Source organism: Cnephaeus nilssonii, assembly GCF_951640355.1.
Source record: "Cnephaeus nilssonii genome assembly, chromosome: 19".
Classification (NCBI taxonomy): Eukaryota; Metazoa; Chordata; class Mammalia; order Chiroptera; family Vespertilionidae; genus Cnephaeus; species Cnephaeus nilssonii.
In genome coordinates this window covers 22,160,932-22,186,187 of record NC_137090.1, presented here as the reverse complement: position 1 = coordinate 22,186,187, position 25,256 = coordinate 22,160,932, and the positions used below count along the sequence as shown (strand labels likewise).

The window sequence follows — 25,256 nt, the reverse complement described above, 5'->3', positions numbered from 1 at the left end:
TAGTACCTGGGTTTTTACTGGTTACATGTACTTGATTGTTTTAGCTCAGATGAAGTTTTGTTTTTAATTGGTTGTTTTCAAGCCTAATAAAGTTTTCCTAGTGAATTTATTTTCTTATAAATTCTTTTATCATCCTTTAAAAAATGTTGCTCTGACATTATGCTGTACTATACACAAAATCATACATATTTAAATATTTTTATGTCACTTCCTATTGTTTCTTAGAGCACATGATTTCTTTGGGAAAGTGGATTGAAAAGAGAGATTTGAAATAAGATGCTTTCTTTTAAGAAGGACTAATTGAAAAAAAACATCTATTAAATAAAAAGAGCTCAATTTTCAATAGACTATTTTATAGAGCAGTTTTAGGTTCATAGCAAAATTGAGAGGATAGTGCCGATAGCATAGTTTCTGAGAAAAAATAACATTATCTCTGGAGTATCTTTAAAAAATTATTATATTGTCTCTAAATTATAGATTACAATTTGGTGCTATAAAAACTGGTTAAACTCTTATTTGAATATATTTTTTTCTATTTTATTTAGAAAATGCCTCATTTTTAAAATTTAAATATGTTTTCCCTTAAAATAGACGCCAGATAAGGTAGTTAGCAATTGAAGCTAACCTGGAATTTCTTGTTTTGCCTTTTACTGTTCATGAAATATTTTGTTTGTTTCTCTGTATTCATTTTTTACTTTGGCAAAGCATAGACTCGGGTGATGTTGGATTTTGATTTTAAATGGTTAATGAGACATGCCTCTAGAGGGCGGTCTTTTCTAAACTTTACTCTGATCTGATCATGGTAACCCTGGCATGAACCTGGTGTACTATGGATGGTGATGTCTTATAAGATGTCATAGTTACCCAGTTTCCTTCTTACTATGTTTTCCAAGATGTATTCCTCAAAATCTTCTTAGAGAATTGAACTTTTGAATATATTACTATTAGTTAATATCTATTTTTAGTACTCCATCCAGATACCTAGGTCCTATGAATAAATTTAGGTAGTTGAACGGAGGCACATTTTTTTAGTTAAGTAAGTATGTGGTATCTGCATGTTCTAAACATTCCTTTCCCTGATTCTCTATGTTGCTATTCTCTACTTTATGGGATCAGTGATTAAACTCCACTATTGAGACATTAAAAGGGCTTATAGTTAATCTCTGCTTCTCTTTTCTGTTAGCATTTATTAGAATTTTATTGTTTTTGTTTACCTATTTAATGTAATTTCATCAAAGTAATGTACGCACTTATTATAAAAGAGAAATAATTCCACAAATTTATAATGAAAAACAGCCCATCAGGTGTCATTCACAGAGGCTCTTATGTCAGCTCTGCATGGGGTCTTCCTTGCTGGTTTTCTTTTCTTTCTTTTTTTTTTTTTTGCTCCTTTTGGGAAACATGTTAGTTGGAAATGGATCTCCTATATTGAACCCCTAACTTTCTTTTCTATTTTCTATCACTTTGTCTTTTTGTTTCACTTTATGAGAGTGTGTTCAACTTGATCTTTTAAACTTCTTATTGCATTTTTATCTCGGCAACATGTTTTTAATATTCTTTACTCTGAATGTTTCTTTAATTATCACATTTTTTTTCTTATTTGACAGACACATTATAGTTTATCTCTTTGAAGAGAGAGTTATAATTTAGTTATAATTTTTGAAGCATATTTTGCTCCTTGTATTATCTTTATTTCCTCTGACTTCTTTTTCAAATTTTTTGTTGTTGTTAGGAGCATTATCTTTCATATTAGAGCAATGGTTCACAATTGCATTTATAATTTACCTAGGTAGATTTTAAAAACTACTGATATCCAGGCCCAATCGTAGACTGATTAAACCAAAATGATGACCTGAATGTTGAGGAATCTTTGGCTGATCATTTTTAAAAAAATATTTTATTGATTTGAGAGAGAAACAGAGATTTGTTGTCCCACTTATTCATGCAGTCATTGGTTGCTTCTTGTATGTGCCCTGACCAGGGATCGAACCCACAACCTTGGGGTCCTGGGACGATGCTCTAACCAACTGAGCTACCCGGCCAAGGCTGATCATTCTTATTTTTACTTTATTTTAAAATTTTATTATATGTTCATTTATTTCACGATTTTATTTTTATGCCCCTAATCAACAAACCTATACTACCAAACTGATGGGAAGCTCTTTGAGCATGAGCAGGTCATACCAACTTGTAGGCCCCCCGGTCTATCAGGTGGAACTGGCAATTTTATTAGGGTACCCTAATCGATACAATTTGTATTTAATTTGGCAGATCAGTTTCCCCATAAAGGAATCCTCTTTTTGGGATGGTTTTGGGATGGTGCAGTCTTTCTGGTGCTAAACTTAGAAGTTAGTGTTGAAGGAGTCATTTTAGTTTAGTGATTAGGATAATAAGAGGATTTGGTTTATCTGTTTGCATATTACTATTGCCTTACTTTTCCAGGGAGGAAGACAAGTAAGACAGTTCTAATTAGCTTCCATTGAAATATTCCCCCCCCCCAAAAAAAAAAATTGATTTTAGAAAAACTGGAGAGGGATCAGAGAATAGGAAATAGGCTTCTTAGGACACATAATGACCAGTGTCTGGATGACCCAAACAAACAGATTTAGAAGTGATCAGACTTGAGAGTAACAGGCATGCGTAGTTGTGAACTTAAAACCTGAGCAGGAAATAAAAACCTGATTGTTGGCTTATGATTTGTAAGCCACAAAAGGGTAAGGAAAGTGGGGTCTGTGCTGTGCCAGGGTCACACATGCTGAGAAATAAAAACTGTTATAGTTCTCACCATAATAGGCTCTTAGCATAAAATGACAGTTAGAATTTGGAGGAGGATGAGAAAAGGAAAAGGAAGAGGATTTAAGGTTCACTGAAAAGTTATTAACATTGGGGGATGTGTTTTTGCAGGTGAGAATATTGAAGCTAGAATGAGGCACAAGAGTCAAACTGTTTCAGAGTGGATAGACTGCCATTAATGTGGGCATTGTGTTTGGAAGTTTCAGGAGAGACGGGTCGTTCCATCTGCTGGGTCCAGAACCGTCTCTCGTAGGGCGTGCCGAGGAAAGGTTTGATAATATTTGACTCTTGTCTAATTTTGGAGTGGATTGCAATGTATCCACATTTGATAAAATCATGGGTGTGATAAATATACAGCCATAACACTGATGAATGAATTTGGTTTTCTGGCCAAGGTTAAGAAAAAGTGTTTCTGCCCCAGCAGAAGAATTCTAGGGAAACAGAGTCAACACTTCTCAGGTGCCTACGGATCATGGCATCGCTCCTCTGTGATTCTCATGCGCAAGGATTTCTACCAAAGGAGTTTTTATGTGCACTGGTAAACTCATGGTTTTGCTTTTGGAAAATCAGTTTAGAAAACAAGGACTTACTATTTATTGATATTCATATAATGTACTTTGATTTCTTTCTTCTTTTTTTTAGTGAACAATTCTCCTTCACAAATTTTTGATAATTTAGGCAGCTAAATGGGGTATGGCTTTCCTGTTTTCTTCAGGAGCAGAACGTGTAAGCATATTTTGGTAGAAAGATATTTAAAAGCTGGAAATAAATATATGTGAAGATGAAAGGTTTTATCTTCCCTGCTGTCCAAATTGCTGATGTGGCCCTTTTGCGCTGCACTCCCATCTTTGTACGGTTGTTAAAAATCTGCTGCTCTTTCCCATCTGAAGGAAATGCATCTTTGACACTTCTCATGACCTGAGCCATGATGCTGAATGAGAGCCAGAAAATATCCTTAACAGTCCTGGTAAAAAGAAGGAAGGCTTCCGTGGGGAGGGGTGGGGATGGGGAGGGAGGCTGTGGGAAGAGCATCTTTAGTGAAGCTGCTTACATTTCACTACGATAGCTGTGATTCAACAGAAAATACTCTTGACTTTCATCTTTATTTTTCCCTTCAGTATACAACGCTTAATGTATTTGGAAAACACAAGTTCTGCAAATGTTAAATTAAATTTGAGTCCTCCAAGTCTAAAAATATTACAACTTAAATCTTGCAGTTTGTTTAAAAGTTTATCTTATAAAGGGTCCGATTGTTTTCTTCAGGAACAGCTCTCAGTTCTTCCACATCTTATATGTTTAACAGTATAAGTAATAGTTGTAAGTTGTAGTTGTTGAGTGATGAAGATAAGTTTCTATGTTTTTTTTTTTCCCCTTGCACAGCTTGCCCTGTTTGCTCTGTTGACATGGTACAAAATTCATTGTGAGATAAACATGGGCGATCTGGTGTAGAGCCTTTTCAAACCAGAATTTCAGTGAGGATTTATTTATATTTTGGGGAGCTCATTTAATCCCAAATGAGGTCCAAGAGATGCTAGATTTGGGGTTTTTAATTCTGGGGATTTTTCACTAAGGTGAAAATTCTTCTTCGTCCCTAAACTCTGTTTGAGCTCCTTCAGAGAACAGGGAAATTTTGAGGGCACTTAAATATGTTATGTTAGGTTTAGGAATAAAACTTAAAAGTAAAACTCCCAAAAATCTTTTGTTCTTCTCATTTATTACGAAGAGTTTGTCCCTTCTGTTGTTAAATGTAGTCTATTTATGGTTTTGTTTGATTTTTAATTGTTGAAAGAGTGGCAAACTACAATCTTAATGTTTAAAGTGAACTAAAAACTGCTAAAACTTCTTAAATATTAAGAGCACTAGCTCGTACAAATTTCTTTCATCCCACATCTTAGAGTGCTCTAAGAAAAATAAACTATGGCAATGAACTTCCCACTTATGGGGGAGAGTTTGCTCATTTATTTTATAAATTTGGGCTGGCTGTGTGATCAAGACTACATTGTGCCCCAAATACAACGGAGAGGAAATGTAGCCAAAAGATTTTCTTGCAGGGTATGTCATTGCCGTTCCCCATACACCTGTATCTCTGAAACTTTTTGGACATTTTTTTTATACACCCCTCCCCCCAATTTTATTCTTGGCTTTTTATAAACATTGTTTCTAGCTCTTGATCTCATCTCCCTTTTTAGGCTTATTTTTGCATCCCTAGGCTCCTAATTCTATTCCTGATTTAGTATCTTTTTGGAGTAGTATAGATAGTCCTGTCTACGTATAGTTTAAAGAACAGTTATCTCCATTTGACTTTAAATTTTTTATGAATGAACTTTCTAAATTTATTGAATTTATTTTAATTTAAAGAAGGAAAATATATCCAAATTTGCCTGTAACAGTCATGGGCACATTAAGATAATAACTGGTAAAATGTATTAAGGCTAGAAAAGGAAAACCACCTAGAAAATTATTTGTTTAAAATGTATGTATTTATGTAAATATGTATAAATAATTGCATAAATGTATATACATAGAATTATTATTTAATAATTAGTGCAGTGTCAGGTCTCCAAAACATGACATTTTAATTCTGCTGACATTTAGTAAGCACTAGTGCAAAGTTCCATGCAGGCTAGTCTGTTATGTTGTGTAGTGATGACAATATTAACAACCTCAATCCCCATCTTGCAAAAAACCAAAAAACAAAACAAAACAAAAACAACAAAGATTCCTTCCTTCTTTTCAGATTGATTTTGTGGGAGATTTATCTTTTTGCCTTCCCACCCCTCCCCAAAATACCTATAGTAGTGTCTATAGTGCCATAAACTGTTTACATGAAAAAGCAACAAGTGTTTTTGCTTGAAATGCATAAAGGTTTGCAGTATTTTTACTTCACCAGCCATCACTCCTCCCAAAAAGTTACAGGGGAGAAACAAGACAATGCCCAGTCAGAATTGTCCTTGAACTGTCCGGTTGTTGTGTTAATAGCCTTTTACAAAAAAAAATAAAAAAAATATTTTATTCATTTTCTTTTAATTGCATGTTCTACTTCCTTGGCTCCTGTGAACAAGCATTGCTTCCGCCCAGTTTGGTATGTGGGTCAGAAGGCACTGTTTCTCACCAGGGCGCTGCTGCTTCCTTTTCCTACTTGAGTAGATTACAGATTATACTGGAATACGCCTGAGAAAAGGTCAAAAAGGAGGGTGAATGTCCTGGAATGGCAGCTGGGAAGTCATTCTCATCCAGAAAAGGGGAGGGGGGAATTAGAAAAAGAGAGAAATAGAGACTCCCATCCCAACCCCAAATATCCCACATTGAGGAAATGCCCATTTGCACAGGGTACTTGTTATATTTTCCAAAAGGGTTTTATTTGGTTTTGATTAAATAATTATCAAGTGTTTAGCTGAGAAAGCTTTAATGTTAAATTAGATGGCAAGCAAGAGCTAAGCTGTGTTTTTAACTTTTCAGAGCCCAGATTTCCACTGAGTGTTTCAAAAGCAGCTACCACTGTCCTCTTTTACACAGAATCAAGAAATCGGGAGCTTTTCAATGACTTAGTTAAACTTGTTAGTATATTTTGGGTTCTTATCCCAGTCAGTTCCACAGCAATATGTTAAAAGCAGACCAAAACTGTGAAAAGCAAAAAGCACAAGAAAAGCCCCATATGAACTCAGTACCGGGTTTTATGTGGGAAAGATATTTAGGGAATAGATACCATGTAGAGGGCTTAGAGTAGGGGGACTGTTGGAAGGAGGACAATAATGGGATAGCTGGGAGTAGGACTTTTTTTCCTTCAGAAGTGTCTTCTCAGGAGTCCAGGTTGCACATCAACGCTGGCTTTCAGTGGGCCTCATTTGATCCAATTTCAAAATGTAGGAATTCGAAATAGTAGCAGCCCGTGGACACTGACTGGGAGGCTTGATTCCTAGAACAGCAGCAGATCTTGTGGATGAGTGTGTTGGAAAGGTGATGAGATCAGAATGTGATACTGTTGTCGGCGTCTAATATATAACATGGGAAGGTTGCTACTGTAAACCTTCAGAGCACTGGAGTGCCTGACGTGTGCCTGGTAAGGATAAAAGAAGTGAGAAGATTATGCAGACCTCCTAATAACATTGCTCTCCTGTAGGGCACTGTCAACACTGCCTGGAATCCTGTTACTTTTTTTTACAGATGAATCTATATTTATATTTATTCACATCCCCAATGACCCCAAAGGGCAATGCTCCTTTATCCTCCAAACATGTCATTTGTTCCATTTTATTCCATTATAGTTCTTAGTTTCTTACACCTTGTGTTACTAGAATCTTCCTTTGACCCCCATTAGCAACAATCTGTAGCTTGTGCCTCTAGAAACCTATAACAAAAAGTTTTATCTTTCTCACTGATAGGATACTTTTTAAAGGTACTTTCGGATCTACAGCTCTGAGCCTTTGATTGCTTAATGCTACAGTAACTGCTTTTATTCACTTTGTTTCATAATTTGATAGGATAAGGAGATTATTTTTTAAAGGGGAAAGAAGGGAGAGGAGGCATAGCATTACATTTATGCCTCATTTTCCCCCTTTTCTTGTTTGCATTTAAGAAGACATGCAAACATGGGCAGAGACACACTGATATTAGCTTTTATATTTAGCATAATCTGTAATGGTCAACCATCTCAGGATCTTGCTGGCTGCAGAGGTTCCTTGTAGCTGGCAGAGTGCCACTTGCACATGTTCTCACGTCTCTGCATTCAGAAGCTCGGAATACCAGCCTGCAGCTTCTGCCGAGAGGGTGAAGATAAAGTGGAGAGGAGGCTAGCTCCGCAGCCACAGTACCTGGGAGTTGTTGCTGATGTCTTTTCCACAAATGTTCAAGTTTGTCAAAGCCCAGTAAATCTTACAAAGTTTATTTTCCTTGTAGCATCTGTGTTTTATAATGGGTCTTTTAATTTGTTTTCACTTTGTCTGCAGGGATTTCTTTTGTCCGGAGTTTTCAGACTCTGTCTTTTTTTTTTTTTTTTTTTTCCTGTGGAAGTGAGTCTGTTAATGATGGCTGGTTAGGGAATATGCCTCTCTGACAAGCCATCCCTCTGGTGCAGCAACAAAGCCCATTGTTACTCTCGTTCTTTACTTTTATCCTCAACCTAACCCATTTTCCTTCGTGTGTTTGCAGTATAGAATGTTTTGGAGAACATACTTTGGGACAATAGGTAAATGAGAAGATGGCATTTTGGAGTTACTCTAACTTTTAGTAAACAGGCCATCCCCTGTTTGACACCACACACAGATGGCGGTAATCTGTATTAATATGCTGGTTGAGAGTTACTTTTCCCCTACCGTATAAGGTGTCTGTAGGCATTCTTCATCTAAAAGGTAAAAATCTTGTTGAAAAGCACACGAGGCTGTTTTCATTTTTCAAAAATGCAGTCTTGTTCAAGTAAATACAGAAAGTCAGTGGTTAAACCCCCATATGACCTGTTTTGGTTTAGTGCTTTGTTGTAACATTAAAAACAATAATAATGTAAACAAACAATTAAAACTAAAGCAAAGTATCCTAGCTTTAAACATCCAGGGATGCTTTATAAATTCTGACTTTTAAATGATTTCCTATTCCTAAATAGAACTGCTGCTTTAGTGTATTAAGAAGCCATTTTATTGGAACTTGGAATTTTTGCCCCCCAAAGGAACTCAACTCCCTCTATCTTGGGGACTGGTAAACCGCTAAAGGATCAAAGCTCTAGTGGATTTGGATAAAGACACGAAAGCCCGAAGGCTTATGGAAGTTTATCTGTATAGAGCAAGCCCAAGAAACCGGGATGAGAGTCTTAGAAAAGCTTATTTTCTCATGAGATTTTTGGGACTTCCTCTGGCTGTGCCAGAAATACTGTGAGAATATCCATTCTCATGGCATTTGTCACTCACAGGTCTTGTCCCAGCTGGGATTTGAAAGTATAATGGGGTGTGAAATATCTATTTTAAGGTTTTATGAATCCCTCTACTAAAACTACAATTAACCAACTTCTGCTATTTTCAATGTACTTATACATTGGGGAAAGAAAAAAGTCTAGTAAAGAATGGTTAGCAAAGGTTACATTTAGAATTTGTGTAGTGACTCTTCACTGATCTCAAAATTTTTTAATTTCACTGTCACTACTGTGTATATATGCCTGAGAGGTACAGCAAAGAAATGGTGCTACTCTTGCTCTTTGTCCAAGGGGTAATTGAACAAAGGGAGGAACAAACAGAGGGACAGACTTCATCACATGCAAGACTTGGGATGCTACGGAACCTCATTATTTTAAGCACATAAAGAAAAATTCTGGCTTGGAAATTTAGCTTTGCTATAACCATAGGGAGTGTCTGAAGATCTATTCTTAAAGTTATCAAAGGCTAGGCTCCCAGCCTAGTCAACATGAGACTAAGCAGAGAAGTGAAGGCCATGGATTCCAGCATCTGGCTATCTTCTGAAGTCCTTTGAGTTCCCTCCAAAATTAATTCTTTTTCTGTAGCTCACAGGGCTAAATTTTCCTGTACTTCCTGGATGTGGGAATATATATATATATATATATATATATATATATATATATATATATATTTATATATACACACACACACATATATACATATATGCCGCATTTTCAAAGAAAGTCTGACACAAAAGATAATGCAAAATAATTTTTAGCCAAAGACTTTGAGTAATAGCAATAAGAAGAAAGGATCATTATACTATTTTTGTGTATTTGATTTATTGAGTATGAACTTCATTTTTAAATTTGATGTGTTTTAAAGTATTTTTTGAACATGAAAGTCATTATGCATCAGCTAATGAGATTTCTTATCTAAGCTAGTTTCCTGATTTTCCTAATTCCTGATATAACTGTCCACATATCTCTCATCCCCTAATTTCCTATTAGAAAAGTAAAGGGAAGATGATACAAGTTTTTTCCTCTAGGCTCAAGATTTCTACACCTTTTTAAGTTGTCCTTTAACACAACAACAATAAAAACGTCTCCTTCCTTTTTGTTTCTTAGACCTTTTGCAGATATCTTTATTAGCATGTTTTCTTCCATTTAAAATTTTTGGTTTATAAATAATCTTTCTGTCTCATTATGTTACAAACTCTTTAGGAGTCCCTTGGACTTATTCATTCAGGACTAGAACAGGGCCTCATACCAGTAGGCTCAAAAGTATGAAGTGAAAGAATAAATGTAGAATGAAACCTTTGCTGGTACAGTATCTCATCGTGTCAATATCTTCTTTTTAGCCGCAAAGTCCTTAACTCTGTGTTCTGCATCCATTACCTGTATCATTTTTTATCAGTGTTCCCTTGACTTATCCCTTTCTATCTGACGTTTTACCTCTTCACGGAAACTACCTGAAGGAAGATTAGCTTTCTCTCTCAGTTTGCCTTCCTGAACCTTGTCATTGCTCACCATTTTATTTACACATTTATTCTTCCTTTAAAGCTGCTTTTACTAAGTACTTGCCATACCTGTAAAATACAGCAGTCCCCCTTACCTGCAGTTTTGCTTTCCGTTACTTCTCTTACCTGCAGTCAACTGCAGTCCCAAAATATTAAATGGAAAATTCTAGAAAGAATTCATAAGTTTTATATTGTGTGCTGTTTTGACCAGTGTGCTGAAATCTCACACTATCCCACTTCGTCCTGCCTGGGACGTGAATAATCACTTTGCCCAGCATATCTGTGCTGTGCATGCAGTACAATAAGATATTTTGGGAGAGAGACCACTGTCATGTAACTTTTATTACAACGTATGGCTATGATTGTTATATTTTATTGTCAGTTTATTAACTGTGCTTAATTGATAAATTGAGCTTTATCATTGGTATGTATGTATAGGAAAAGACACAGTGTATGTAGGGTTTGGTATTGTCTGCGGTTTCAGGCATCCACGGGGGGGTCTTGGAATGTATACCCCTAGGAAAAGGGGCACTGCTGTGGAAGACGGACACTGCCTCTATTCTTATGAACATAAAATCTCCCCGGCTTACTTGACTCTTCAGCCAAGTCAAGTGAGGGCTGGATTTCAGAGGCTACATCATAAACACAGATGCTAAGAGTGAAATCCCATAAATACTTGGGTGTTGCTTGACAATACAGTAGCAGGCTGGGAGGGATAAATCTGAAGTACCTTTGATGCTATTCTGAGGTTGTCCTTTATCCTAGTGAGCCAGTGAGGGATAAGCCATGGCTAACTGATCCACAGATTTGGAGCTTCTTGGTAAATCAGTTCATTTTTCTAGACGACTTAGCCCCATCTATAAAGTTCAGTGATCTCACCCTAGCTGGTTTGGCTCAGTGGATAGAGCGTCAGCCTGCAGACTGAAGGGTCCTGTGTTGGGTTCTGGTCAAGGGCACGTACCTCAGTTGAAGCTCCTCCCTGGCCCAGGACTTAGTCAGGGCATGTACAGGAGGCAACCAATCAATGTGTTTCTCTCACATCGATATTTCTCTCTGTCTTTACCTCTCTCTTCCACTCTCTCTAAAACTTGTGTATGTGCATTGAATTATAAGAGTAGCTAACTACAGTAATCAAGAAAATGAGGTATTGATGAAAGGATAGGCACATGGATCAATGAAACAGAATCCAGAAATAGACCCACATACATATGGGCAGAGAGGAAGGAAAAGGGAGAGAGAGAGATAGAAACATAGAAACATCAATGATGAGAGAGAATCGTTGATTGGCTGTCTTCTGCACACCCTTCAGTGGTAATTGAGCCTGCAACCCGGGCATGTGTCCTGACTGGGAACCACTGAGCCACATTGATCAGGCTGGGCAATTGATTGTGTGTCTGTGTCCTGAATTTATTTGAAGATGCTCAAGAGACTTTTAAAAAGGCAAAAAGGCCCCAAGGCATCTAGGTTTAATTTAAGATCATCCTGAGGTGATATCCCTTGGTTTCTCCTTTTGTGAGGCATCAATTTGATCCTTGTTAATGAAACACCTTGATAATTCTAGTTGGATCATGGCAATTTATTGTGACTCCCAGTATCTGTCATAAATGGCCACCAGGTTATGAACGATGAGAAATGTAATATTAGAAATAATCATAAGACATCTGCAGATTCTACTTGAATATCCTTTCTGCATTATTCTTCGCAACCAGGCTCAGTGATGATCAGTTTGAGTAGCAGAGATCATGATGAGTGTTTACCTGCAAAGACTGGTATTAAATGCTGCTCTTTCAGAACAGAAACCAGCAAACATTCTTCAAGATGAAACACCTGGGCAATTGATTTTTGACAAAGGCGAAAAGGCAGTTCAGTGTCGAGAGGATAATCTTTTTACCAAATGGTGATGAGACAAATGGGTATCCATTATCAAGGCAATGAACACAATGAACCTCAACCCATACCTCCCTCTATGTACAAAAATGAACTCAAAGTCAATCAGTCTGCTCGACACTTCTTTTCAGCATTGTACTGGAAGTTTTAACCAGGACTATGAAGCAGTAGAAGGACTGGAAAGAAGAAGTAAAACTCTTTTTTTCTTTGAGGATGACATGATCATGATATATAAATCCAAAGACTCCATAAGAAATCAGTAGAGCTAAGAAACAAGGTTATAGCGTATAATATTCAGGTGCAAAAATTAACTATTTCTCTACACTAGCAATGAACAATTTGAAAAGGCAAATGAAGAAGACAGTTCTGTTTATAAGTTGCATCACAAAGAATAAAATAGGAATAAATTTAACCAAAGAAGTGTAAAACTTATAGCCTGAAACCTACAAAAAATATTCAGAGAAATTAAAAAATTCCTAAACAAATGGAAAGACATCCCATGTTCATGGCTTGAAAGACTAGATATTGTTAAGATGGCAATATTCCCTAAACTGATCTACAGATTCAGTTCAGTCTCTATCAGAATCATGGTTGATGGTTTTTGCAGATGACGGCAAGGTGTAGGTGGAAGCAGCAAGTATTGTTAGGTATCATGGGCCATTGAGGAAAGGCCTCAAACCACCAACGATCTTTGGAAAGAAAGGAATTAAATATACTTTCTCTCTCTCTTTTTTTTTTCCTTCTCTTTAGTTCTTCTGAAAAACCATTATTTATTGTTATAGAGATGCCTCCTTAGAAAAAGGTGACTAAACAGGGGTTGTAAGAGCTTTGAAATTTAAAGTGTCTTCTTATTGAGTTCTGTGCATGCTTGGGCAGGGTTTCATGCAGTGTCTACTTTGGAAGTCATCAGTTGTTTAGGAACATAATTCCCAACATGATAGCATTTCAAAGCATTATGGAAATTCAGAATAGCAAACGATCTAACTTTTATAATTCTATATGCCTGTATCTAAAAGAGGACTTTGATAACGTAAAAATAATTTCTGCCTTTATACTAGTATTGTATGCCCATATTTCTATGAGCTTTTGTAACTTACTTGAATTTTGTAGTTGTAGGCTGCAAGAAGGTGATAACAAATAATATAGAAACAATAAATGTCCAGAATATAATATGTTTCCTTCTTATAATCTGGTCTCTTTCTTTTCAGTGACTATGTGTGATTTCTATTTATGATAAGAAAGCAGTACAATTTGCCATAACACTTCAGCTCAACAAAATTTAGCTCAAAACTTGCCATTAGGCTAGGATACCAGGTAAATGGAAAAAATGAAAGAGATCATGGGTCCTTCCTTGCTTAAGGTTTCATGTACTATAGTATTGGAATAATAGATACTATAGGTAATATTTTGAGTCCACTGGTTAAAAAAAAAAAAACAAACAGGAAAAAAAATCCTAAAGCCACATTTGTAAGATTGTGGTAAACTTCATTTAAACTTTATAGATTTTTGTTTCATCTGCTTTCATTTGTTTCATTTCATCATTATATATATTTTAAAAATCACACCTCATACCTTAAAAATTACTCTATATTTCTTTATAACACCATAACATTATGATTAAATTTCATACTGATTATTGGTATAACCATTTAACATCTATCCAGTTCAGTATCCTCTATCCCCAAAGTCTCTATTTCTAAGTAAGTCACACTTGGTGTAACCAGTGTTCTTTGTTTTCCCCCACCCTCCCATCTTTATAATCATGATTCTTTTAGAATGAATTCTGCCTTTGATACCTTTCTTAAGTGATGAGTGGAGTTAGTGTAAAACCTATGAGAAAAGGAAACTTACCTTGGTGATGTTTTTCTTTATTTTTATTTTTTGTAGGGAAACTAAACAGCCAAGACTCCTACAATAATTTTGCCAACAACAACCCTGGCAACCCTCGGCTCTCTCCTCTCCCCAGCTTGATGGTCTTGACGCCTCTTGCACAAATCAAACAGCCAATGACATTGGGGACCATCACCAAACGAACAGGGTAAGGCCTCAGGCTTGACACTTTTTTAATAGCTGTGCTAGACGATTGAATGCATAAAAGAAAACATACTTTTTGTTTGGGTAGTATTGATTATGTTTTTCATTTCCAGTCCATATGATACTTAATGGCAGCAGGTTAAGTACAAAGCGTAGAACAGGCACAAACATACTTGCACACAACCCTTGCACACACATTCAGAGAAAAAACAAAGCAGTGACAAGTTGTGAAAACGAGTGTTCGCTAATAAAAACCAGATCTAGCTACTTAGTCTTCTACTTGCTGCCTTGTGGCTTTGTTTGAAAGTACAGTTTCATTTTCTTGCTTTTGTAGACATGATCTGGACTTACAATGACTTCCAAATTTTGACAGACACACCTACTAAGATGATAACTTTAGATGATAACCATGTTTCTAATACTCTAAAAAAAAATCTATATTGAGGTATAATTTACCTATAATTGTCATTAGTGCTGGGACAGTGTGGAGCAAAGGGTAGTTTTCAAAAGCCAGAGTCCTAAGATTTGGGCTTTACTCAAGATTGGTCGTTAACATCCTCAAAGACTTGATGATTCACTTTAATTCATACCTTTGTGCATATTTTAGCTATTTAAAAAATTAAAACAATTCCTACCTACTAGAAATCATCACTTTTTTTGGTTCCTGAAAAATAAAGTGCTGCGTCTAAGATATCATTAGATATTCAATTGTGTAATCACTTTGAAATTCACTTGTACCAGAAAGTATATATGTCTATACGCAAATTACCTATTTTCATCAATAAGCAATTCTGGACTTTAACCTAATTTGAAATGGAACAACTGCCTAAAAATTATATATTCATCTAGTCAGGAGAAAACCCTCTCTTGGCTTCAAATATTCTTCAGGGCCTTTCCAACAAAAGGATTAGGTTAATTATTTGGCTGTCTTAATATTGTTTGCTAGGTGGTAAAATGTTTCCAGAGGTCATTTTTGTGAGAAGAATTACTCATTCTCAGGAACCAGGCCTTTGAGCTCCAGATTTTATCATAACACTGAAATTGACCCTCTCCCTAGTAGAGTCGTTTTTGTATATAAAATGATCCTTTTGCTCAATGCAGGAATAAAGTTGAGTTCGTTGCATATGAAGGGGGAAAAAAGAAAAAATACAGCAAACGTAGGTCCAAAATCAGCATTGTACAAATTCTACTTAGGAGGTTTTGACTGTCTTTCCTGTTCAAAATTATTGTTCTTGAAATTGATTTTATTTTTTTCTAGTGTTTATGTTTGTTATTTTTAAAACTTAATAGGCATGCTACTTTATAATCCAAAGACTTAGCTCTCTTTCAAATAAACTTCTTTCTCTATAGTGACTGTAGTTCTATGCATGAAATCATATGATGTTAGAATTTAATTCAAAAATACTTGTTGGAGGGGTAGAAAATGAGCCTACTTTTGTATATATTTATAATTTTCCATAAAACAAATAAAATCTCTCTTTTTCACTCTCTGTCCTTAGACAGGGAGAAACTATGAGTTATCTAGTCTTTTCCTATGCAACCATACTTTATGAACTTAGATTAATTTTGTTTCCTTTTATTTTATTTTAAATGTTTATATTTTTTAATTACAGTTGATATTCAATATTATATTACTTTTAGGTGTACAGCATAGTAGCTAGATGTTTATGTAACTTATGAAATAATCACCCTGATAAGTCTAGTATTATTTTCTTTTTAAAAAGTTGTTTACAAATCCTACATTTTTAAAGGATGTATATTAGACTCTCTTTTATTATAGTTAATTTAATAATTATTTATTAATGAATTAAATATACATGTATAATTATTATTTACTAGACTTTTTATCTCAATTATGAAACCTTTTATTTATGCCAAGTTTTTGAATTATTAGCATGTCCTATATGAAAGCATTTAGAGAGAATAATTAATATTTCTTATAATGAGTACTTAGTTTAAAATTTTTACTTTTACTATAATTCACCCAAACATTTGGTCATAGAATTTTCAGAATGTAATTTGTGGTTTTATCACTTAAACATTTAGCATTTACATGGAAATACATGTATTTGCCTTACCAAAAGTTATATTTGTTTTCAAGAACAAAATATGTTCCCTGAATTTTCATTTTTGACATATGTAGAGATTTGAAACAAATCCCAGACATTTTATATTATTATATTTCATCTCATTAGATTTGAAAGGCTCTATTTTATTTTAGTTTTATTTAAATTTTTTTTTACTATGACCAGTTCTCAATACTGCACTGAGCTAATTTGCATTATTTCCAATTCAATTTTGTTATACTTACTGAGAAATTTGATTGCCACATTAAGGTCAGCAGAGTGATGAGCAAATGGGCTTTTCATTTTCCAGGTCTCTTTTCATTCTGGAAATTCTAATTTACTCTTTTTTTTTTTTTTTAAATGTTTTTATTGATTTTTTAGAGAGAGAGGAATTGAGAGGGAGAGAGACAGGAACATCAATTGGCTGCCTCCTGAATGCCCCAAACTGGGGGTTGAGTTGGCAGCCCGGGCATGTACTCTAACCAGGAATGGAACGGATGAACCAGCAACCTCTTGGTGCATGGGACGATGCTCAACCAACTGAGCAACACTGGCCGGGTTAATTTCCTCTTAACTTTGCTTCTATGAAATGCCTTTCCTAGCATGTGAAAAATAAAATTAATAAGAAGTATTTGACTTGGATAATGTAGAAAGAGAACGCAGCACTTTTCATTTATAGACATGTGAGTTCTATGACTACTTCTAATATACCTGATAATTTATCTAGTAAAATTATATACTTCCTTAGGTTAGGTCAACATTTATTTGTTTCATGTCAATAGAACAAATTGTTCCATGTCATAGACATGGAGCAAATAAAAAGTTATATTTCTAGCACAAAGATTTCTACGGATTGCCTATGATCCTATTATTTAAATAACCGAATTGAGATGGCAGCTTCAATTCAAACCTTTGGGGATCAACCGTGTACTTACCACGTTTCACATCTGCCCTCTTATTTTTGGAAATATATATCCCTGAATGCCTGTGCAGTGTCACAGACCATCTGTCTTTCTCCAAGACATGCATGAGGCCAGTAGAACTAAAATGGCAAAAGACAGATGTACTTACACCTTCATGTTCTGTACCTTGAAGCGGCATTTGGAGGAAATGAGGCCTATTTTGGCAACAGCTGCTGCTTCACCCCACTACAGTGTACACCGATGAAGGCAAAGGAAGTGCTAGAAATCATTTGGTTCAACAATCACTCAAGTCAAACAGAATCCATTTCATCAGTCTCAGATTGAAGGCCTCCGTCACGTTTTTATCACTTGTAAATAGGAATAGTTCTCCACATCTATTAAAAGTGAAACCAGGTGCTAAAGGATTGCTCCTTGTTTGGGAGTATTAAGTTTTTATAGTAGGGATTTACTAAGCAGCGTTTTGTAGATATTTGGTTGAGTTAATGAATCGTGTAAGTGGTAAAAAATTTTTAATGCTTCCTATCTATGTAAAAGTTTAGTAAATCATTTTCAGTATGCTTAATTTTATGTGCATTAAATCTAAAATTATTAATATATACACATCACTTTATGGGCACAAGCAGAGAAGAGTTAATTTCAAAAAGAGGTCAGAGTAATTTCATGGGAATAAAAAAAATACAGAAATGAAATTAACTTCCTTGCTCTTAAATAGCTGATCAATTTTAGTGAAGTAAACACAAGATAATTTGGTTTCCTTTTCCTTAAATGGAGCCGCTCCCTGCTCTTTTCCCCTCCCCTATTCCCTGTTTTTGTGAGCAGTTTGAGGCGGTTATCAGGAACCTTGGGCCTGACCCTGTGGGCGAAGGCAGGGTGTTGTTGTGGGGAAAATGGACTCAGGAGTCTGCAGCCCTGGCTTTTCCTCTTGGTTCTGCCACCTGTTAACTGTGTGTCTTAGGTCAGTTTCTTCATCTGAACAATAAACATTTATGGGTATAGATGACAATCTTTCAGCCTCTCAGTGTATGCGTTCCCACCACGCCTTGGATCCCATGACCTGATTTCCAAGCCTCACTCATTGTTGAGCCCTAGGCCAGTGCTGAGCAATTTCCATTTGGGAAATGTAGATGATTGTGCTTATTTAGAAATGGCAGCATTTAATACCATGTATTTGGTTATCTCTAGCTGAAATTTGTAGACCACATCTGCCATCAGAGCTTGCGAAGGTGAATAAATGTCATTGGCATATAGTAAGCCGAGAAGAAGGCCTATTCCTTTTTCTAATTAGGTCTACCTTGTCTAGACAATTTGTCCTGAGCCCCAGATCACTTAGGCAAAGTTCTGAGAATTAATAGGGAAGATTTGGTATAGTAACACATGGTAATTATCCACCTCCCATCCTTGTCTGCTCTAGGTATTAGTTCTTGATAGCTAAGCTATAAATGTTTGGTTCCAGATACAAAATTATGGACAATGTATTTTTTTCTCACTAGAATGCATATGGATATATTTACATGTGCAATATACTTACCACAGTTTGAGTTTTCAATTTTTGTGCTAAATCAGTAGAGTACTTAAACCACACCATAGTTTGTTCCATTTTACCATAAATCTATGGATTTTTTTTTTGGGGGGGGAGATAAAGTATATTATGTACTGTATTAAAAGTCAGAAATAACTTCCTACAGATATTCGACAACCTATTTATGCTGTTCTAGTTTCTTTTCTGCCACATCTACCAGAATTGGAATATTATCTAATGTTTTTCTAATGAAAATCTTGGGTTTATAATTTAAATTTGCTCATTGAATATATCTCAAATTGGACAGTTTACCTTCAGTTTGCCCTACAGATCAATAATTTGAGAGCCAATAGTGCCATAGGTCTCTTTAGTAGGGAGCAGTTAAAATGAAAGAAAAATTAAAAGTAACACTGGAAAATGACATAAGGACTAATTTATTTGCATGTGAGTCCATTTCAGTTGCTCTTTAACAGGGGGCACACTGGATGTAGCAGGGTCGTTAGGGCTCCTAGAAGATACTGTTAGAGAAGATGGCTTTACAATTTTACTCATGGTGTCGTGTAGCTTTTCTTCTGATTTTTCTCTATTCAGTACGTTTAATATTTATATATGCTCATTCTAAAGTCTGTTAAGTGATGGTGCCTGAATTCTCATTGGGTGTGATCAGTCATAAAATAGGACTTTCAAAGTGTCTTCATAGAGAACTTAAACTCCAATGATTTTGTTAACTCGGCAGATGATTGAGCCTAATCTTACTAATACGTTTTTAGCACTAGATTCAGGTTATAGAGGATTTCAGATCAACCTTTTTACTTACATTTAAAAAACCCTCACAAGTTGGCCTTGTTTTCTGCTAGCAAGACCAGAGCTTTTGTGGTGCTATGTGGAATTCAACAAATTCATGATTTTAAAGACTTACATAACATTAATGCACAGTTCCTTCTGGTTTTCCAAGTATATCCAGAAGAAACCCTTTGAGAACCAATGGCCCAATCAACAAGTCTGTAATAAAGATGTCTTGATATTTAGTCTCTTGATCAACCCTAGTGTTTGTCAATCAGAATTCAGCTTTAAAAGGACATATTCATGATGAAGAGAACAGGTTTTATATAGCAGGATTGTTAAATCTGCTAAATCTTCATAGTGTTTGAAAAACACACACATTCTTAATATCTGACTTTGATAAATTGAGTTGCATATATTCATATAGACAATTTTAATTCAACATAGACTCCCACTCTTGCCCTCTACTTCCTTCTAATCATCCCCATATAAAATTCCAACTGTGGGATTTGGGAGGGGGAGGAGAAAGTCATAGGTGAAGACAGCTGGATCATGGACTTGTCCTTTGTGACTTTATATTTTCATTCTTTTGCTATTGAGGGAAGATGAAGCAGGCACATTTCAAAAGAACAGCTGACACTACCCATACAAATTCAGTAATTACGTCAGTCACTCTTAATTCCTTGGGGTTTGGGGCTCTTCTCTTACATGTTCGTGGCAGAGGTCCAGTTTGTAGGGTAAGAAGTGGTTGAACATGGATTGGGAACATGCCAAGTGTACAGTCTAAGGCAGGTTCTCACCCCGTTTCCCCAGCCCTCTGGTTTCTCCTTAAGCTGTGTTATCCTTACTTGATTGAAGAAGGATAAAAATATGTTCCCTGTTTATATATACGGGACACCTAAACCTGCCTTTATAGGTGGGGAACATCAGCTGGTCTTTTGAAATGTAGAAACTTTAAGGTTTTGTTTCATTTTTGTTTGGTTGGTTTTGGGGGTCATAGTGAAGCCTTTTAAGTCATAAAGAACTATGATAAAACTACCACATTCTTTACAGTGAATGAGCTATATAGTCTGGTATTTGGAATGAGATGGGAGAGTACCCGGCATCGATACAATATACACTAAAGAGCAACTCATGCCTAAATGCTCCAGATCACAGGAGCATTTGAAGTATTTGATTAGTTCAGGTGTTCTGCAGCACGAAGAAAATTAAAGGAAGCCGGGTACTGTGAACCAACAGTAACCTTTTCACTTGGGAGGTATTTGTGGGCATGTGGAAACGTATTGAACCTTGCATTTTCTGATCGTTTCTGCATGGCATCTCTATGTTATTGAGAGATTGGAATCTTTATGTGGTCTCAGTTATTTAAATTATTGTTTGTCAAGTTGCAGGGCGAGCTGCAAGTAGTATTTTGTGTCTGATGTAATTAGTGGATCATGAAGTCAGTAAAGGAAATTTTGATTTTTTTTCATTAATGAAATAGAGTACAATAAAATGCAGTTCTGCAAACACACAGCTTTGGCATCACCTAGGAGTTTGTTAGGAAAAGAGTCTCAGGCTCCACCCAGACCTGCCCTGTTAGAATGTTTATTAATCTTTGTTATAACTAAGTCCTAAATAGTAAAGTTGGTTACAACCAAAACCCACTCATTAACTTGTTTCAATTTGTATGTTTTTATGTACACACCAGCTTGCACCTGAAAATACATTTTGATGGGTCCCAGTAAAAAAACACACAAGTTTGAAATCCACTGTTTTAAATGTGAATGATGGCACTTTATCTCTGGTCATGGTCTTACCATTACCTGTGAGATAAATGTAAGATAAACGAGATAAATGCTCTACATCATCTGCAAAGTTATTTCTTGTTTTCAGTAGCTCAGTTCTTTCATCTCACTCCTTCTACTTAGAATCTCTTACTCCTCTGTTGCCTTGTTCCTAGCTTCTGTGCTGCAGTCCTCAGAATGGCAGTTAGTGTTGTGAAACATTATCCTCGAGTTTCAGTTTGGAGCCAAATATACTCAGTGCACTGGGAGATTAATACTAATTAGCAGGATTTTTGAAATGTCCCTCGCACCAAAGTTGAAGAAGAAAATAACCAAGTTTTGATAGTGTGCTTTCCTTCTCAATTTGTTATGTCTTCCTTTCAAACGTCAGATGTCATAGCAACATTTTGTTCCGGGTATAATTAGATCACTCGGACTTCTTTGTGTGCAAATGTGCATAGCACGTCTCAAATACTGTGAACAGAGTATTAAGAAGAAATATGTGTAACCCCGAAGTCTGACTTTGTATCCCCAGTTGTATCTAAAGCAAGCAATTGTGGCTTTAGTTTCCTGATTCCAGCCTCACCCAATGGCGGCCAGGTAGAAGAAGCTAATCCCTTGCTATCACTATTCAGAGAATGGCCAGTTTCCTGGAATGTGACCCTAAATGAAAATAAATCCTACTACTTGTATTTAGTGTTTGTTCCTTTGACCAGCAATATGCAGTCCAACTTGCTATCAATTAGCAGCTTAGAAATATGTGCTTCCTTGCTCTGGCTCTGAGGCTGCAACCTGTGAACTGCAGACGATGCTTGCAGAATTTGGATTGCGTTATCTTTAGCTAGTTTTAAACATTCGGTGTCACACAACCCTACATCTGTTGCTACTGATCCCACTCTTTTTCTCCATCGGACTACTCCATTTAACTTGTGCTTTGTTTTAAAAAGGGCCTCAGAACTGAATTTATTTTATTTTACCTAGGAACCCTATAGGGTTGCTCCAGAAAAGGGGGAGAAATAGAACATTTTGAAATCTCCAAGCCTATGAAAACGAAGGGACTTGTTATATGTGATTTTTATTGGTTCTATCAAGCTCATTAGTATCTACAGCAGAATTACCAATGATTACTATTTTTTCAGTGATTTACCATACTCAGTAACAGTATGATATACATGTATTTGTTCATGTTAAATGAGTTTTCCTCTAATTTTTTTTGTGCATTTTCCCCCCTTTTCCACGAAGGCCTTATCTGTTTGGAGCGGGGTGTTTTTCCATAAAAGCTCCATGGTGAGTCCCAGTTCAGTCCCGCATGCCTAATTCATTTGTTGTACTCTCAGAAAATAACCGTTTTGTACTGTTGTTTTCAGTTGCATGGCCTGAGCACAGATAGACGCACCGAAGTACTGAATAATTTGTAGATGGGACATGAATGTTGATATTTAAACTTTCAAAGAGTAGTTTTCTTGGGTTTACTTCATTTCTTGAAAAGTCGAATTAAATCACAGTTAAGTATTAAAGAAAAAGAAATTAGAAGAGTTCTCTCTTGTAATGCTAGTGTATAAGACAAGGCTAACACGCCAGTTTAAGGCTTTGAGCATTGTAGTAACAGAAGCTCCCTACACATCCTGCTGAACATTTGGAATATTTGATTTATTTTGAAATATAAATATATTTAAAGTATACTATAAATACCCTATAAATTTTAACTGCATGTGGTACCAGAGGAACAAGAGTCACTTCTGTTTTGAATAATTTTGGTGTTTAAGGAGGAAATTTGTGTTTCACATTGAAACTCCTAAATAATTTATAATTTTGAGCTCATAGCACCTACTTATCATAACTTATTTATTTTGGAAAATTCTTACAAAACTGCATAAACTACAAGTTTGTCTTGTAGTTAGACACAATGAACATGGAGTACTTTAATATAAAGATGTGAAGTAAAATGTATTTAGAACCTGGTATAGTGTGTTTCACATAATGGATTAAAGTCAGGGCTTCGGAATCAGACTACCTAGATCTTAAATCTTAGCTCGTATGCTACCTATGTGATCTTGGGTGGTTTTCTAAAACCTTTCTGTTTCTTTTTTCCTTATCTGTTAATGGAGTTACCAGTAGCACCTAACTCATAGGTTCATTATGAGGATTACATGAACTGACAATGTAAATTGCTTAGAACAAGAAAGTGCTCAATGATGTGTTGCTACTATTATTTTCTTTCTTATCCAAAGAAAAAATATCATTTTTGAAAAAACTTTAGATTTTCCCCCCCCTGCTTTTCAGAGTAAATGAGGCAAAAGGAAGTTTTGGGCAATGTAAGTTATATCAATATTATAAATTTACTCAGAATACTTAAAAGAGTTCTGCACATATAATATGTAGTTCTCATAACTGCTACTAGGAGTTGTTTATACTGGCCCATTATACTAGGAAAAGAAACTTCCAATAATTTTTCTCTTGTTGGACAAAAAGAAGCTCAAATACCACCTTAAGGGTACAGTATAATTAGACACAAACTAATTTCACTATTCATATGCCATAGAAACATTTGAAAATTTCATTATCATATAATAATAGAGTGGCAAACATAAAAATTTCCTTTGTGAAATGTAGTATCAAAATTAGGACACCGGTCGTGAAAGGATTCTAAACAAATTTAGGGCCTAAATGAATAAAAATTCCAGGAAAGTCCATCTTTATTCTTTTTGTTAACCAGATTTCTTAAAAAAACAAACAAAACAAAAAAAACTAAACCAAATAAGATACATGAATCTTACTTAGGAGCTCATAGTGAGCAGTCGATTTTTAAATGCCAGATTCAGCATATGATACTATTTCTTTGCAGGCTAAATTTAGGATTAAATTCACTCTTAAGATAAATGTCTAATTCTAAGTACAAAGAAAAGAGTTTTAGCATGTTAATAAGGATTGAAGTTTTAGCATAGAAGTAAAGACGTAGTAACAAATGTTGTATGTTAAATAAGTAAAGTCCATTCCTTCAACAGCTTATGTGCTCCTCAAATTTAAGCAAAAGCACTTGTCAACCAGAAATGATTTGAGGTTGAAACAAGATTAAAAGAGCCAGATTAAAGAAAGGGATATGTGAAATATAGTAGACTTTTAAATCATTGCCTGTCTTTTAGAAGACTGCCTTGTGGTTTGTTTGATGCCATCGTTAGCTCACAAGAAACTCGTTTTTAGTCACTTATGCTAGCCTACAAGATCCTCCTTTCAAATGCGTTCCTTTACTAGTGGTGCATGTTTTTCCCATTAAGATCTTAATGAAACCTCAAATTAAGGCAGCAAAATGAATATAAATTTGACAACTTCCATGTTGTTTATAAGAGCTTCTTTGTTTTAACAGTTTTCGCTATTTTTTTCCATGGTATTTAGCATTCAATTTGAGAATGTTTTATTTACTGTTCTGACATAGAACATTATGCTAAATAATTATGTTTATAGTATTTCCACTTGTAGGGTATAATATTTGTATTGTGGAAGAATATGAAATTTTTTACAGTTCCTCTTAAAATGTTATATAAATTTTATACAAAATTGTTAGTACTTTCAAGTTGCAACATTTATATTTAAATATGATTTTGCTTTTGATAGGTCACAATTTCTACATATTTTTCATTCTTTGATAAACTTGTTTAAGTGTTTAAATGCATGCAGTTTCAAATGAGTCAGTTTGAAATAATGTCTTTCCCTTTGATAGTAAAATAAACTTGTTGGAAAGTTAACTGTGTAGGCCATCTTCGACATATTAGCTACTTATACATTCCCAGGATTATGTATACTCTAGGATATTTGAGTTTGAATGACTGTAAAAAATAAAGTAAAATAATCACACATATGATATGCTTTTTTAATACAGTAATTTTAAGAGAAATACCATTGTGAATTTTTAAAAATAAATTTTGCTTTCAATATTACAAATAAGTAACAAGTATTTATTGAACTCCTAATGTGCATGTGGTATTGTGTTTAAGCTACTGCTATTTTTTGATTACTAATCAAAAGAAAAAATACATATATAACAGTGTGGAGAAGAGGTAGTCCATTTTAATATCTCCCTTACACATAA

General features: G+C 35.3%; 1 protein-coding gene across 11 annotated transcripts in view; it reads left to right on the top strand.

The window, feature by feature from the left end:
• BCAS3 (BCAS3 microtubule associated cell migration factor) overlaps positions 1-25,256 on the top strand; it is a 479,435-nt gene that overhangs the window by 167,831 nt on the left and 286,348 nt on the right. For 9 of the 11 annotated variants that reach the window (XM_079796989.1, XM_079796987.1, XM_079796983.1 and 6 more), the window contains exons 16-17: positions 13,966-14,116; positions 22,412-22,456. In XM_079796989.1, coding sequence (XP_079653115.1) covers positions 13,966-14,116; positions 22,412-22,456 — 196 coding nt within the window. The remainder of the gene's footprint in view (positions 1-13,965; positions 14,117-22,411; positions 22,457-25,256) is intronic. The other 2 variants (XM_079796984.1, XM_079796990.1) reach the window with 1 other exon arrangement.